The following is an 18,443-nucleotide window of genomic DNA, read 5'->3' on the forward strand; positions in this document are numbered from 1 at the left end:
TTTTACTACTTTGTATTTTGTTCCTCCTATCTTCATGAACATACTCTTATAGAAACACATACTCTTAGGCTCTTAGCTTACTGATGAAATAGAACATTGAGTGAACCACAATATTTATAGAACAACCATTAATATTTCAACAAACGAAAAGACGTATAACAACTCAACCATTAATATTTCAACAAGCAAGAAACGCATAATCACTCAACCATTAATATTTCAGCAAACAAAGAGACACATAAATACTCCACCATTAATTTCTCGGACGCTTAAAAAGTCGTAAAACATCAACATCGCATAATTAAGCAAGTGCGGTTACTATGTCATCTTCAACAGCGCTTCCTTAAATATGCGTTGTTGCATATATTTACATCAACAACGCTTTCTATCAAATGCGCTGTTAAAAATAAATCATTCAAGTCAGCGTTAACGTTACTGATGTTCAACAGCGTATTGTCAAGAATGCGCTGTTGAAGTTACACAAATTGACAGCGTCTGCTTTATTATGCGCTGTTGATGTTCTTCCGCCTCATTTTTAACAGCATCGTTCAAAATTGCACTCTTGAATGATCGTTGTTTATTACAATATTTGGCGTAATGATAATTATTTAACCCACAAATAGTTTTATCAAAAAATAACCCTAAATTACATTTTTTTCTTAGAAGAAACTAAGTTTAATAAAAATCTACTACGTAGTGACAATAAACAAAAGTTAAGGCGGCTTAATGAATTGTGTAGGGTCATTTGTCAAATCATAATATTTTGTTATGGACAATTTTAAATATGTTGTACTATCAAGGGAACTTTATCGCAAGGGGTTAAGAATTCTTATAGTTAATTACAAAGATAATTGCAGATCACACTACAATATAGTCTATAATAAATGTTGAGTTTCCTTAATAGAAAATAGAAGCTACCTTTGATTTATTTCATGTTTTCTTTAATTAAAAAATGACAAACACGATCATTTCTCACCAAATTCTTTTACTATAACCACGTCTAAATTTTCTAATAAAAGGAAACAAATAAACTAACTTAATATACATTTTTTTATCATTTATACATATTTTCATCATTTATACAAATTTTATAGAAATATTTTTTTTATAAATTTAATATATTGACAAAGCTGCGCAACGCACATGCATCTTAACTATTTAATATTTAAATGGGATGAAAATATAACATCTTTATCAACAACATGAAGCAAGAACCCACCAACCATAGACAAATTAAATGCAAAACCAACTAACCAAGTTAAGACTAGAATGTGAAGAAAAATTTCATGCTATGTAGTTGAAGAAAATTTCTACCAAGCTTAACATAAGGAAACAAAGCAAAAATCACACATTTCTCAAACTAAATTAATAAAAGTATAGAATAAATAAAAAATATTAAACAATTATTTATTACAATCAATTCATGTGAGCAATACTTATTTGGAAGGGACAACTACAAACTCCAAAAAAAATTAGTTCCTTAATCAAAAATATGATCCTTAGTAGTACCAAAAAAATATTTTTTTGTGATTTGTATAAGGAAATGTAAAGAGTAATACATTTGGAGGCAGCTGAATATGGGGAATGTTCTCAAGGACATATTGTTAATTATATCACTTTCGTGCCATTAATTTCGACAATGAACTTTACTAATATTTATGACTGCTTGAAATAAATATTAAATACAATAATCACAACAATTGATTATGCATATTAGTGAATATAAGGCCAACACGTACATTAGATTTTCTTTCCTTTGTATTGTTCCCACTAGGTAAGCATCGAGGAAATTTCCTAGAGCTGCACAACATTTAATGAAATTTTCTATCACTTTTTTTGTCTTCATATAATTGTCTTGCTTTAATTTGCATTCAATTCAACTTCACTTAATGAGTTACTCTTGCAACAATATTGATAATGATGTCAAATATTTCTTTATTGTTAATCCTAATCAATTATATACAGACTCGAGTACTGGCCCATTAATCTGACCAACTCAATAAAACTTAATGCAAAAAAAAAGGGTTAACTTAGGCCATTTTTAATCCTAATTCACTTTGTTTAAGTATACTAGGACCAATTAATCTATGATTTACATACCCCACACGAATCTGGAAATACAAAGCTTCAATGGTGAACCACTACGTTCGTAGTTCCTCCACAACCATCTTAGCCATTCATGAACTAGTTCCCTCATCAAATTTGAGACCTAGACATATATTTAAAATCCATTAGATCTATCATTTTTTTGTGCCAACCATCTAGGAAACTCAATTTCGTCTTAAAGTGTAATACTTATGTATTGTGAGTAAAAAATTATATAATATTCATTATTTATTTACGTTACTTATTTTTAAGAATCAATTATAATTAAATAAAAATGAAAAATAATATATTTATAATATAAAATTTTTGCCCATGTCATTGTATATATATTTCTCTCTTTGTCGTGACACATCAAGGTGTGACCTAGTGCCAAGAAGCACCACATCCCAGGGCTAATATATTGGAACTTTAATATCTTTACTTTATTTTTAATGTTTGTCTGAATTAACTATGAAACCTTTTTAAATTAATAATAATAGTTTTGCTTTGCATAGTTTGTCAATCATCTACTTATTTATCTTCCTATCCAATCACTCATTTTCTTTCAGTGCCACCAAACGTTTTCTTTTCTTTACATTATTTTTCTCTCTTTTTAATTGTTTCTTCTTCATAAGCTTCACCGAAGCTTCCTTCAACTAGACAACATTAATTATTATTTTTATCATTTTCTTGTCTTCATTTGGTTGGTTGGCTTCAAATTCGGCCTCATTTATGCCATATTCTTGCTTCATCTGTAAAGATAAAAAAATATAATTTAAATTACAACTAATACAAAAACAATTATATAAAGTATATTGCCACGAAAAAAACATTTCAATTTTCAAACATGAATTATATAAAAATTGAATATTTAGTATTTTAAATTAAAATTATGGATCAATAGTTGTTGAAAATAGTATGACATTTACATGCTTTTTTCATGATTATTTGTAAGATTGTGTATTATATTTGTTAATTCATTTAACTTTACCAAGTAAATATAACTTTTTTGGGTTAGCTTGGGGTGGTCGGGTTACTTTTAGCAATCCTATTTTTTTATCGGCTTGGGAATCTATTTGATGAGATGGATTCCTCTTCAGTACAGGGAATATAAGATAGAATAATTCTTTAAAATATTTAATTTTAAAAAATAAAAATTTAGATTCATGAAATTTTATTTTTGTTATGTGTATGAATCTAACCTATGTATTGGCATCTTCAATACTGGAAGGAAGCCATACTCATTTTTGACACAATTTCCAAGTTTTTGAAAAATTATGGAACCAAATAAATCGAGAGGGTTATTTTGGTTGAGGATATATACTATAGTCATTCATACATTTCCTTAACCCTTGAGAATGAAAATAATAAGTTTCATTGGTGAATCTCAACATCCATCAAGCGCCTCCACGCCAAATATATTAAAACTACTTAAAACTAAGCTGCACTAAACTTCCACTAGCTCAGCCACCCCCAAATTAGTGTAATAACGTATAATATATATAGGATTTAATATGTATACATTAACAGTGTAAGTGTTTTTTATACTGTCACTAAATCATCCACCATTGATTTGTTAATTATCATTGACTCTTAAAAAAAATACAAATCAATAATAGATGATATGCTGATAGTGTATAGATTTTAAACTCATATATATAACACAATCCAAAAGTGTATCAATTATATATTTAGGGAAAAAGTGCAAGGACCACAAGTTAAAAATTAAGGATGTTGTTGAGTGTGGGATTTGGTGGACATGTGTGGAGGGTGATGGATTGTCTAATTGGGTTAGATACTTGGGGGAAATATATATCACAAAAGTAATTTGACTATTTTATTACATCTTTAGAGTAACTTTTTGGTTTATTATTAAATAAGTCGTACTTCATGTGCATGATTTCTATGTTTATACTTTTATATGATAGAGTTAATATTTTTATATAGATAATTTTTAAACTTATTGTCACAATCCGCAATTTTACATTTTTTTTTTAAATCATGGTTCTTAATCACAATTTTCATTCTTTTATTTTTAGTTACTTAAATAAATAAACTGGTCATTATATATTAATAACAAATTTACTCAATAATCACTAATCAAATGGTAGTGTTTTAAATACTAGAGTAGAGATATATGATTCAACACCTACAACAATAACCACTACACAGTAAAACTATTACTAATGTACAAAGTTCAATTTATTTATTTAAAAACATCGTAACTAAAAATAAAAAGTAACAAAAATGTTGTTAGCAAATAGAATATTTGTAGGAGGAAAGAGAATGAATGAAATCTTCCCTATGAAATACTATTTTAAAAAATAAATATAAAAAAGTAAAATTATGAATTTTAGCCACAAGTAGTTTAAAAAGATAAAGAAGTGACGCCTCTACGGGTTTAAATGTAGAAATCGTATATATAAAATATTACTTCTCTAAAAAGTACACTATTTTTTGTAATAAATTAGAAAGTTATACCAAAAGTATAATAAAATAGTCCAACTATTTATAACCGTAAATTTCCTTACAATGCTATATAGGCTTGTATAGAACTGAGAATAGAATGAGCTCTTGTAATATCATCTGATTTTCTTTTGTTCTGAATCAAATCATTTTATTTTTAAAATTATTGGCATTATTTGAAAACAACTATTTTTAGCTATTGCATGGTTTACCTATTCTACACTTTTTGGGACTGTCTTATTATAATTATTTTGTGATCTTATATCCTGTTTTCTCCCAACTATTTTTAGTTACCTTTGAAAGTGTTTTCTTTGATGGAAACCGTCGGAGAGGGTACTTAAACAATACTATTTCAGTATATAAAACATGACACAGAAACAGTACGATTTCATATAAAACATGACCTACTTTTTATTCATACAATTAAATCCTCCTTCACACGTACATAATAGACTCATATAGCCATATGGGCTTGTTTATGTCACCATTGCCAGAATACTATATTTGATATCAAGAAAGATGGCTCAATGCACCGGACTCTTATCTAATTGAGTTTGAGGAAAATAGATGTATACAACTTTGGATAGATTGTATCTCCAGGATGTGAACCTGTAACTGAATTTGATATCATATTAATGATAATGAATGTAGAAGGTGGCCACAGTAATCAATGCTTGGCATTATTATTTAATGATGATCATGATTATTCAATACATTCATTAACCCAACATATTGAGGATAGAATTTATAATACAGCAACTACTCTGACCCTATCAACTTGGGGAGTTAAATGAGGATTTTGTGGCTGAGCCAGTGCAAAAATTGTAAGCAGAACTATCATGTGTTGTAATTGGATGTATGGCTGATGAAACATTGCTATTATTAAGGAAGTATCCTGAAGATGCAGCATTAGATAACAACCTCCCTGATGCAATGTTGATATTGCTGCAAAGTTGCCTTGTACCCAAGTTTGAGAATCTTTGCAATGGAACATTTCCTAGCCCATTCTTCTCCTGATATTCAGAGATGATATAAGATTCTAAAGATAAATGTTTTTGGTATAATTTTGATTATGTTAATCAAGTACATGCATACACCACTTGTGTGAATTTATAGTTATTATAAAGAGAAAATATGTTACACGGATAGTGTATAAGTTTTATATATTGTTACTATATAATTTACCGTTTATATTTTATCATCGTTGACTCTTCAGAAAAAATAAAGTAATGCAATTGAATGATGAATTATATATTAACTGTGTATAAATCTTTATATTGACAATGCATAAATATTAAACTCTATTTTAAAATTCAACTATTTATAAACTATGCATAATGGAGGACAAAAGTGGTAATTTTCTCCTTTTTCAAAGTGAAAACTTTTTAACACTGCAATAAGAAGGAAAAGAAAGACTGATACCTTTGTTTCCCTTTGTTGGGTTATCTCAGGAGCTATATATCCAAAGGATAACTGTCCCGCAGAATCATTAACCCTCTGTTGTTTAGAATAAGATGGAGAAATTCCTAGGCTCAAATCAAGATTATGACAAGTGCCTGCATTAATTATTAATGAGACAGTGTTCTATCTTTTTGTCACACATGATAAGAAAACTAGAAGAGAAAGAAAAGCATAAAGAAAAAAATTCTGAGCAAGCCAAAAGAGGTAGTCATAAAGTAGTTCAATGAGGTGAAGGGTTTAAGGAAAAGAATAAAAGAGGTTATGAGTTTGAATCTCACCTAAAATAAAACTACTAACATACTAATATTTTTTGGATAAATAAAAAGTGAGCAAGCCAAACACCACTTTATACCTCCTTTGCTATAATTTGCAATTATCTCTCCATTATAGATAGGCTTGAGGTTGGTCGACACTAGTCTATCATCACACTTGATGGGTTGCTTTTGACAAAATCTGTATGCAAAAAATGTAATATACAAAAATCTCCATTAGATTAAACTCCTTTTATCATATGTTACTCTATGCTATGTACATAAATTTATTATGATCCTATAGAATAACTGCCAAATTTTAATTTTGTAATATTTATTTTTAATTCAAAAAACTTAGGTGCCACATGTCATTCTTACTAGAATAGAATGCAAAAAGAACTTATCCATGTTCCATGCTAGGAAATGTTGATAAGAAAGTATGAGTTATGTGTACACATTTACATAAAAATATACCATATGACTGAAATTTAAAATAAGATTTATTGCTTGAAACAATATTTATGACCTTGTGCCAACAAAAGTGCCCATTTTTGCATCTCCTTGACCAAATTTGTGAAGAGCTAATAAACGTCTATATGCTGAAGTTGCCCTTGAAATTCCATACATTTGTCGACGAAGTAGAAGAACAAATTCTTCCTTACTCAAATTATTCATCTACATCACAATCAAATAATATATTCCTATGAATTAAATCCACATAAAATAATAGATTCACATAGAAATATGTTAGGATTGTTCAACTTTTTTTGTTTTCCTCCCTCTATTACCTGCTTCATATCCTCATCATAATCACTCAAATCAAAGTTTATATCTGCATCAACTCCACTAAACTTAATTGCAGCCTTATCATAAGCTCTGTATAGATAAGAACATCAAGCTTTTTCAATAAAAATATCATGGAAATTTAAACAAAAAATATAGATGCATTCAAAAGAGTAGTCCCCACCTTGCTGCAGCATGAGCAGTGTCAAATCCACCTAACAAAATTATCAATTTATCAATCAAAAGGGACCAAAAAGAGACAGAAAAAACAGCCACTTAAATAGGTTCCGACCAAGGATTTAATCAAAGGAAAATGCTACAAGGTGCATGTCACATTCCAATATGGGGTTGTATAACAGAATCATGTGTACAAAATAACATGGTCGGATAAATATAATAGTGAAAATTTTGCAAACTGAAAATGATATGTGCATAGTATGTGAGAGTGGGATTATTCTTAAATCAAAACAACACCAACCAAAAAAAGTAGATATCTACTCACCCAAATAAACTTGCTTCCCACAATCCCTGCAGTCACAATCAGAATCAGGAATTCAATGAAGTGAGACCCACAAACAAATTTCAACACCAAAAAAATTTAATAGGGTGATGCATGTTTTTTCAAAGAGTAATTCAATATCCTCCTAACAAATTAGTCGTAAAAATTCATTAACTTGGTAATACCACAAAAACATGTAATTTTATATAGTCGGCAGAAATTTTTAGTTAAATATATTAGGAGGATATATTATTTTACATTTCTTAAAACATATTACATACTAGTGTTTTAAATTGCAGTTATGGTTAGGGCAAACTCCTGAAACCGTAACATTACGACCACAATTACGGTTACGAAATGCAATTTAAAACACTAAATTAGCCTCTAACTGTAAGACGTACCATATATGTGACTCCCATCTACCAGTCCTGCGGTAAAAGGTTACACCCCGGAACTGTGAGCTTCTAGACCTTGGTCCTCTCCTTCCTTTCTTGATTTGAGGTTGCTTCTGATGCAAGGTTTTCAGTTCATTTTGTCCATTGTGTTCAGCAAAGGACAGGTTCAACCATTCAGTTTTTCTCTTGTTCATATCAGAAACTCTTCCTCCTCTATCTGCAGTCACAGGGAAAAGGGTCATAGTAACTCTCTCTTGCTCTTGTGCTATGTTTTCCACTCCCTTGTTCCTTTCATTTCCATCTGTTCTTTTCTTCATTATATCAAAAATGAAGGGTGAAGAATTGTTTGAGGAATCTTCCTCCATAGGATTAATCACAATTGAGGATTTGGATGCCCCAGAATGTGATATTTTGGATGGAAAACTTTGAAGTTGCACCAACTCTTTAGAACAAGTTGAGTTACTATCAATATGGATAATGTCATAATTGAGATCAAACATAGCCATGTTTTGAAAAGCTCAGTTTTATCAGCTTATGCTTCTCAAATAATATCCTTTTAATGTAAAATCATGTACTTGTGCATAGAAAATTAAACACTTTTTTAAACTAAACTAGGAGTTAAAAAAATAATATTTATGCTCCTTTTAAAGGTTAGGTATAGCAGAAGAAGATATAGTAAATTATGGTGAAGGTAGAGGAAGAGTACACAAAAAACAATGCAGAAAAAGAGAAGAATAGAAACTTGTCCTAGGACAAAAGGACTTGGATTGAAATATATTGGTAAGTGCCAAGTGTGAGAACATAATATGCACATGCTGTTTATATATAGATACGGGATAGGTAGATGACATGGAATCACTCCATGCATAAACTTAAAGATGGATAATTTGTAATCATAAATGTTCGAAACTAAAGTAACCATATGGATAAAAATAGTTGAAAACTAGATATTATTAATAATCGACAAATTAATGTATTAAATGTAATTGATTTGTTCAATATTATTAATACCCTATTGGTTATTAAAATGGTCAAAGTAATAATATAGTGGTATAGTGTTTCAACATGTGATTTAATAATTAAACCACATATCTAGTTAAATTAAAAAACCCAACATCATTTTACTTGTTTCTATGTCTTTGATTTTCCCCCTTTTCCCACACCAACCATTTTTAGGGTTTCTTTTCATTCAACGGTATGCACAATTTCATCATCAATCCAAGATATTCACTTTTCATTCCTCCAATTACTTATTATTCATCCAACTATTTCTCTTCTCTCATCTTCCCTTTTTTTTCTTTATTTGATTTCACTTCCTAGTTTTTGTATTATTTTACTAGTATCGAATTTTAGAATTACTATCTTCGATCGCATCCTGTTTGTGAACTTCCTAAACTGCTTCAAAGTCTGAAGCAACTGGCCGCTACACTCATATTCCGACCAATTCATCAGTTTTGATCAAAATCGATCGGTTTGGCTCAGTTTCCACCAGTTTTATTGTTTACCTGGTACAACAATCATTTTGTACCTGTTAGAGGTCCCGTTCACCAGTTTTCTAGTTGAATCGGTCGATCCGGTCCAGTTTTAACATCATTGGTCATTTGTTAGACAAATCATTAAAAACATGTTCTATTTCTTTTGATTTTTCCAAATTTTCCTATCTTAATCATGGAATATTAATATATAATAATTATTATGTAAGTCTATGAACCGTTTAGTAATTTTCAAAGAGTTGCCAAAATGTAAATTTGTAATTAGGTTCATAAATATTAAAATCATTTGTAATTGGATCCTCGAAATTTACTATTATAATTATATCACTAAACTTTAAATTATTTATAATTTGGTCCTAAAAATCCTCTTTTTTAACTGAAATAATAATAATAATGATAATAATAATAAACGTGCTTAATTTATTCTATGCCAACTAATATTGGTTTTTTGTATTTTGTTTCAATGTAGTACATGTTCTTTTTTGTCTTCTACAAAACAAATATGTTTTTTCTCTTTTGCATTAGTTTTTATTAATTATTCTAGTGAACAAATATTTTGAACAATGATGATTAATGTATAACAATAATTGTGTATTTTATTTTTCTTAATCAACCTCTCTTTGTAATTATTTATAGCAATATATTATATTATTATTATACATTATTATTATTATTATTATATATTATTTATAAAGGAAAGCTTCTCTGTAGTTATTTGGAAATATTATTTAATATTGATAATATTATTTAATTATTAGTCTTTTAAGGTTGGAAACTTTTTGGTTGGTTGCGTTAGAGTGCCAATGATTAGCTAGCAACTCACCAAAGTTCTTCAAACTTTTATGGTCATGTTGAACCAACAACTAACTATTTACCACTTGTTAAGAAATTGGGGTAACTTGAAAGATTTGCAAATTATAGACTTTAGAAAAATGAGAACACAATAATTATACTAATATCACATCTTGACTTAAAATTTAAGATATATAATAGTCTTATATAAGCCCACATTCAATTGGTAGAGTATATGTAAAATTATGTGTAAAAATCATGAATCCATGTAACCTATATTATGTTATGTGGAGTGTAATTTTTCAACCAATTGCTCAGCCGAGTTATTTTATTCTAGATAGAAATGATAGCATTATATCCTTTGTAATGTATTTTTTTCATCATATGGACTTCATTTAAAAAAAGAGTAAACCTTAAGGCAGTGAAAAAAATTGACATCTTACATTTGGATGTCATTTTTAAATAAAATAATTAATATATTTCTTAAAGAAAATATTGAAATATATATATATATTAGGTTATTTTCGTTTCACTTGTGGAGTATTTATCGGTCTAATAAGTTAATTTCTTTTTCTTTCTTTTATCTACGTTAATGGTGTTTCCTCAAATAATTTTTTAAATTTAATATCTAAATTTGATTAATCTATTTACATAAATATTTATTTTCTAAATTTTGACAAATTGACTTACCAATACACCCTAATAAAATATATTAATTTAATAGTGTAAAACCTCACTAGAACCTTAGATCAATAAAAAAAGTGAAGAGTATAATTTTAAAAGCAGTATTTATTTGAAAAGACAATCACATACTCCAAAATAGATATTAATTATTTACTTATACTCAGAGTAAGAAAAGACCGGAACATAAGACAAGTAAGATTTTTCTAACCCATATTCCAAGACAACATAAAAGGAATAGGATATAAACGAAAAAAGAAAAGAAGAATGAAGCATCTCAGCCCCCATTATTTAACCACTGAAACTGTGACGTAGCTGGTCGGAAACCCATTTAACATTAGCAATTATTGGTGCATCATTTAGCTCTTCATAAAATTTGGGGGCTAATATGCCCAAAATTAATGACCAAAATAATTGGCATGGTTCTGCCACGCTTAACCTCTGCTATAATTGAAAGAGAGAAAAATATATTATATGGACTAAATTATCTATCTTTCATGTTTTATAATCATTGGCTTAATACAAATTAGTAGACAATATATTAATTATGTATAAATCTTTATGTACAGTATATAATCTTATAGGTGAGCATGGGTTGGACTGACACGAGTTAAGGCTTGTCTTACCTGGTCCTAAATGTTGGTCGGATTATTTTTTGAACTTGGACTCGATGCTAGACCTGAAGCTAACTTGACCCTAAATATCGTTTGGGTCAACCTTTAAACTCGACACTGACCCTAAACCGGACTAAATATAATGCATACTCATTTTAGATAAAATCTTTTCAATATTTTTTATTATTATAAATATGTAATTTGACATATAAAATGATATTTGTATATATGATTAATCATGTATATATGAAGAAAAAAATTAGAGAATCAATTATACTTTCGACCAAAAAGATGACATTACTATGTATACATTTGAATAGAGACCAAACCCGATGAGACACGACCATATTCGGGTCCGATTATGATTGGGCCGTACTGAGTGAGCAGGTAGGATCAGGTCTTGCTCACCCTAGTATATATATAACACTCTAGTTTTTTGGTACTACCAAGGATATTTCCTCACATTTTTGGGTTCGTAATTGTCTCTCCCAACAAGTGTCGTTCCCAAGAATTGAACTTTCGACCTTTGGGATCCAATGTAACCTTAAACCACTAAACCAACACATTAGTATATTACACTTTAGTTGAAGAGGCTTTTAATATTTCTACTTAAAATTGTACAAAAGTTAGATAGCATATGGGTGTGCTAACATTTACTCCCTCCATTCATTAATACTCAATGACAAGATGAGTAATTAAAATATGAATACCCCGGTCCCAAATTTATTCCTCCCCGTTCATTAATACTATATGACAATATGAATTAATTAAAATACGAATACTCAGGACAAATTATTTATGTTGTCATTTTAGGTTATCAAGGTATATTGCCTACTTTTTTTATGCATTTATTACATTAATATATTACGATAATGGTGATTATGAATTGTTCAGTATAATTTAGTCCAAATATATTATCTTATGTATATTCCACAATTGTGCTAATCTGTGTGCACTGGGCTTAAGCGAGGGTTAAATTGGGAGTGATTGATAAAATGTAAGAATATTTATTGACTAATTTTCCCATTCTTTTCTAAGTGTCACTTTTGCAACAAAAATCATTATCACTATTGTTTAAAAGTTTAAAAAATATTAATTATTTCTTTCTCGATTACATTTCAACCCATATTATTGTGGAGGGTAAAATACTTGTGGAGTAAAATGAGGAGATGAATATAAAATGTATAATAGGGAAACTAACAATTTAATTAAAAATAGAAATTCAAAGTTTTCCTTAATTTGAGTAAAAAAACATAAGACACACTTACAAATAAATGGATAGAGTTAACCATCATATATTCCAAATTGTTGGAATCCTTCTTAATTGATGTGGAAGCAATACCAATGAATTTCGATAGATGAATCATTGAGTACATTCAATGATGGCTATTCCAAAGTCTTGGAATTATTCCTTGACTCTTGAGAATTATGTAGTCTACCTTAGAAAGTTAGAGTAGCACTTTTCAAAGTGTCTTGAAAAATATGACAACATTTAATCATCCAGTATGTCTTTATGATGGAGTCTTCCTCCCCTTCACTATATATAGAGGACTTGCGAGAAAGAGATACAACACAAGCAAGTGAGAAAGAACAACATAGAGGGAAAGTGAGAGAGTTTATATCCACATAGTGTGAGATTTGTATTCCTAGTGAGATACTAGATAGAGTTTGTATTTCCATCATTTTTGGGTGAGATTGAGTGCTATCCTCTTTGTAAGAGAGGGTCAAATATTGTAATCATACTTTCTATAGTGGAGATATTTTCTGGACTAGATCACGTGGTTGTTTCCTTCTCACATTGAGGAGTTTTTTCCACATTAAAATCCTCCGTGTTATTCTTCTATTCTTCTATTCTTCTATATTTTCTTTGTACACTTGCTGCTTCCGCAAGTGCCTATTTTGCAATATATAGAGGAGGGAAATTGGTTTTGAATTTCCCGACAGTGGTATTAGAGCTCTCAGGTTCATTTAGGGAGCGTAGCTTGTGTAGTCCAAGATGGAAAGAGCCACTAATATCTCATTTGATGAAGATATGTTTAAATTAACAACTGACAACTATTCATATTTGAAGCCCATGATGGAGGATCATTTATATTGCAAGGATATGCATGAGCCTATTTCTTGTAAAGGCAAACTAGAAGATAAGGGTGATAGAGATTGTCAGCTTTCGAATCGAAAATATGTTGCAATGATTCGAAAGTATATTGATAGAAGTTTATTTGAGCATGTGTCCACATAAACAAATGCTTATGAGTTATGGTCGAAACTTGAATATATGAATCAAAAGAAAACTCCTAGAAATAAAACATCTCTTGTCAGAAGGCTGGTGAAACTCGACTACAGAGATGGTCAGAGCATGATAGAGGACTTGAATTCATTCAAGGGTCTTGTCAATCAATTGAAAAAGATAGATATAAAGATAGATGATGAGCTCCAAGTACTTATGCTACTGAGTTTGTTGCATGAAAGCTGTGATACATTGGTAGTCACGCTCAGCAACTCAGTCCCTGATGGGAAGGTCTCAATGGATACTGTATTAGATATCTATTGAATGAAAAATCTCAAAGAAAAGAACGGAGTACATCCTTCCTATGACACCCTTCCTAGTGCAAAATTAAATTTTATATACAAGAACGTCGACCACGATCTTGATTAATTACACCTCGGATCTTGAAAATAGGACATAGTTTTTTTTTTCTTTTTCTAGTATTCATCAAAATATAATATAAGTAGGTTATGTATAGATATGTTTCAATAACAACATTCATGGATACATGGTTCCAAAATATAGTACAAGTCATCATCTATATAAGTTCATCACCAACATATCCACATAAGTACTAATATCGTAAATATATACATATAAGGAACAAAACATCCTGATCCCTAGGTGTACATTGTGCTATCTATACCACAAAATACTATACGTCAATGTTATACATATCCAGACGATTATTGCATCAGTCTCACCTCCTCACACTACTGCCCTCCTGCACTGCCCTCCTGCACTACCCTCCTCCGAGCCCTCCTTTGGATCATCCTCATCACTAGAAATTTATATCACACCATTTCCAGTAATAGGCTTGACGGGTAAGGGGGAGTACTCTGATGAAGGAGATGACTAGAACCTCTCCCCGAGACCACGAGCATCAACCCTGTCACCGCGGTTCCGTCTGCGCACCCTATGAGAAGGAGATCCCGGAGCGCACTCTGGAGTTTCCCTCACTGTGGGGGCGGATGAATCTGAGTGACTCCTCGAAGGTGAGAGGCACCAACAACACTAAAATAATGAAATCCCCTGAGTCGACTCCCATGGACCACTGATGGTCCTGTATTGGTACATCTCACCAAAGGTATCGAGACGACTCGTGATAGCTCAACCCTATGACTGAAGTGATGGGAGGAACCAGAAGAAAAACGAAGAGGACTGGTAGGAGGATGAACATATCTGACAGGAGTAGGAGGAGGTATCGGTCGTAACTCATAGCCGTCTAGAATGTGCATAACATATACCGCTGGCACGATAGAGCGGTTGGGGAACCATGGTGAATGGGTGCTGTGAACGTCTACGTCTCCCCGAAATACTGCTCGATACCTGCCAACCTCAACCTCTCCACGAGGGAGAGGCACTATCTGGGGGGATCCACGAAGGAAGGCCTAGAATCCATCACTACCTGTAAGAGTGAGTTGGAGAGTAAGTATCTACATATACACATGCACATTAATATAATATAAATGTATTAAAAATATTAAATAGAAGTCTACAATAATCACATGTTTATCACAATCGTATCAATGTTCAATGATGTCACGATGGATACATCATTTTTCTTTTTTCTTCTTCTTGAAATCGACTACAAGATGAATGCATGGAGAATTAGACTCTTAATAGGTCTTAATGCAATGAAAACATCAAGGGTACCGACACTGGTCCGAATTGACTAGTGCCATGTTGTTCTTAGAAAGCACACAAGATAAATACCGCGTTGTGCCCAACATAGGTGACTCATTGGCTAAATACCATGCACTCGGTAGCGTCGGAAACCCTCTGGTCGGCAAGGATATCCATCGAATCATCCTGAACACGATACCTTCAAGGGGGTGTTAGAGGTCACCATAATTATCGCAAAGAGTTCCGTCGGCTCAAGGGAGCTACCCCTTCCCATAATAGCTCAACCTTTACCCATAGTGTCCCCTCAACCAAGTCACACAGACAAGGTACCCCTCTGGGTTCTCAACACCTTTGACAATGTTGTGTCTTCCCATATACTATACCGTGCATAAATCGGTACAATCGTATGGATGCACCATACACGTTATAAGTATAACTTTGGATTCGATTTCTTTAATACTTTTGAAATCATTGGGCAATCATCACATGTCAAAGTTTGAAATTTAATATGAAAACTTTTTCGATTTAGGAAGGAGACTTATTTTCGTAAAATTTTCAAGTGTATACTTTGCACTAAAAGAGAAGTCATCCAACCGCTAGTTTAAGAATATGATTTTTCATATGATATTATTTTTTCTATGTTTTAAAAAATTGAAGTTCCTTTTCAATCCCTTCTTCGAATCCAAATTTATACGACAATGCTCACGATTATGTCATGCTGAAGAGATATGCAATGGTTCACTATTTTAATCATTATAACATGCTTCCGTTATTGAATACAACAACATATACATTTCAGGAATTAGACAAGTCAACTAATAGTACACAATGCATAATTCCAAAATCAATACTCAAACAATTTCAGTCAAAAAGTTAGTTTCTTCGTTAGACGAACTCCTAAGCCTCGATACTCAGTAGTTCGTGGCCACAGTTGTAGTATTCGACTAAAATGTTTCGGGCCTGACTTAGAGATGCACAAATATCTTTGGCATCGGTTCTAAGCCCGTATATATTAAAATACTTCCCTCCATACTTTTACCTTCCATGGTCCTATTAATCTCTTGTAGCAACTTCCTTGATTGTCGAGTACCTGATTATATCTTAAATGATTAATTATGATATTTCGATTTTAGAACTCCTTAAGGATTTGTCCTGATAATCTCTAGACAATGTGAACATATCCACACATTTATTAGAATATATTTAGAGTCTTAATTAGGCACGATAGAAGACTCACATGCTGATTTGACTTAGAAGCTCACAATTAACTCAAAAAGCTTCGATTCTTTCTAGAATGAGTACCGGAACTCGATAACTCAAGATATATATGAATATGATTTATATGAGATTAAAATTTAACATATTTCAGTTTAGTTCAATAAGATTTAAACTTCAAAGGTTTCCAAGAGGTCATTGATTTCGGTTTAGGGTTTTCGGCGAGGTAAATGACCTCTCGTTGTCGTAGAACACATAGAAGTGTGCTATAACTCTCCGAGAGGATATTAGAATCATTATAAATGAAATTAGGATGTGGTATATGAGATATAAGATTATTCCTAGGCCATTCAAGACATTACTAAAGAGTATTAGGGTCCTTAAGTTGAAACCAGGGACATTAGCGACGTTTGGGTTTCCCGATTGCCACATGACTCCTTGATAAGCTTTGAAACCCTAAGACATTACTAAAGAGCCTAACTTTGATATTGATGGCCTTGAAGGTATAAGTGGTCCTATGACTAGGGCTAGAGCAAAAAGGGCTCAAAATGCCCTTGGACAACTCATAATGTTGATCCATGATGGTGAGCCAAAGATAGCCCAAGGGGGTCTAAAGATGCTCACTAGCATCTTGGTCCATGGTTCTGACCGAGCCAAGGATGGACCAAGCCATGCGCATGAGGCAAGCCACGGGTTTGACCCAGGCGCCAAAAATGGCCTTGGCATGGAGCCAGATGCATCAGGCGTAAATCCTGACCGAGATAACTCTGACCGAGTTGGGGACTCTGGTGCACTCAGCGTTGCACCAGGCCCTGGGCCAAACTGGCCTGGCCAGGAAATCTGACCGAGGCGCTGATAAGTGCCAAAAGTATACACTTTTCACCATCATTTTATGGCACTTATCCTATGCAAATTGTAGAAAACCAACTTAAACTAACACTTTTTAGGTGAATTTTGCATGATTAAATAAATTGGTTCTTTATTAATTCTTGTCCAAGTTTTCTTTGAGTTTTGTAGGAAATTGAATATTAAAGAATAAATTCAAAGATGGATAAGAATTCAAGCCAAAATTCAAGACAAAAGCTCAAAATTAATTGCTAAGAGTAATCAAGTTAAAGCATGGCATGCTATGTGCTTAATTTGGTTACTTAGTCTTGAAGAAAGGTAGCTTACTTCGTCCTGAAGAAACCTATGTTAAGGTATGCCAAGAAACTTGAAAAAATCAAATGCTTACCTTAACTTAAAGAAAACAGCGCAAAAGTGCTAAGCAACCAACAAAAATCAAGTAACAAACCAAAGGAAAAAAGGTTGCTTCACCATGAAGAAATCAAGCACAAAGCTGTCCAGCCAAATCAAGCACCAAGCACTAGGCCAGGTCAGCCAACCACCAGGCCAAGCCAGCCAAGCACCAAGTACCAGGCCAGGTCAGCTAAGCTGCTAAAACAAGCAGCTTAGCGTGGAACCAGGTACATGCCAGGTCAGCCAGCACCAAGCACCAGGCCAGGCCAGCTAAGCTTCTAAAACAGGCAGCTGAGCGTGGAACCAGTCAGCTGAGCGGCTGAAACATGCAGATGAGCGGGGAACCAGGTCAGCCAAGCTGCTGAAACAGGCAGCTTAGCGGGGAAACAGGTGGGCTAAGCGGCTGGCGTACCAGAAAAATGATTTTTTGGTCAAATCATGGAACATCTTACTTTTTCTTTGCTTAAAGGCCAAGAACATGACCTCATGGATAACATAAGGCTATGAGAAGGAGGAGGAGGTGTCACCATGCATGTAACTTAGCCCACCATAGGGGTCAAGTAGGGGCCAAAATGGC

At 32.1% G+C, this 18,443-nt stretch overlaps 1 protein-coding gene across 1 annotated transcript; it reads right to left on the minus strand.

Annotated features, from left to right (window-relative positions):
* Window positions 1–5,324: 5,324 nt before the first annotated feature.
* LOC109342033 (ethylene-responsive transcription factor RAP2-7-like) lies at window positions 5,325–8,719 on the minus strand. Its single transcript, XM_019579992.1, has 8 exons — window positions 7,947–8,719; window positions 7,549–7,574; window positions 7,231–7,261; window positions 7,052–7,139; window positions 6,790–6,938; window positions 6,365–6,465; window positions 5,974–6,107; window positions 5,325–5,564 (listed from the first exon to the last, which is right to left on the minus strand). The coding sequence occupies exons 1-8, from the start codon at window positions 8,444–8,446 to the stop codon at window positions 5,325–5,327; spliced, it is 1,269 nt and encodes a 422-aa protein (XP_019435537.1). The 5' UTR covers window positions 8,447–8,719.
* Window positions 8,720–18,443: the final 9,724 nt, after the last annotated feature.

Source organism: Lupinus angustifolius, unplaced genomic scaffold, assembly GCF_001865875.1.
Source record: "Lupinus angustifolius cultivar Tanjil unplaced genomic scaffold, LupAngTanjil_v1.0 Scaffold_162_1, whole genome shotgun sequence".
In the NCBI taxonomy this organism is placed as follows: domain Eukaryota; kingdom Viridiplantae; phylum Streptophyta; class Magnoliopsida; order Fabales; family Fabaceae; genus Lupinus; species Lupinus angustifolius.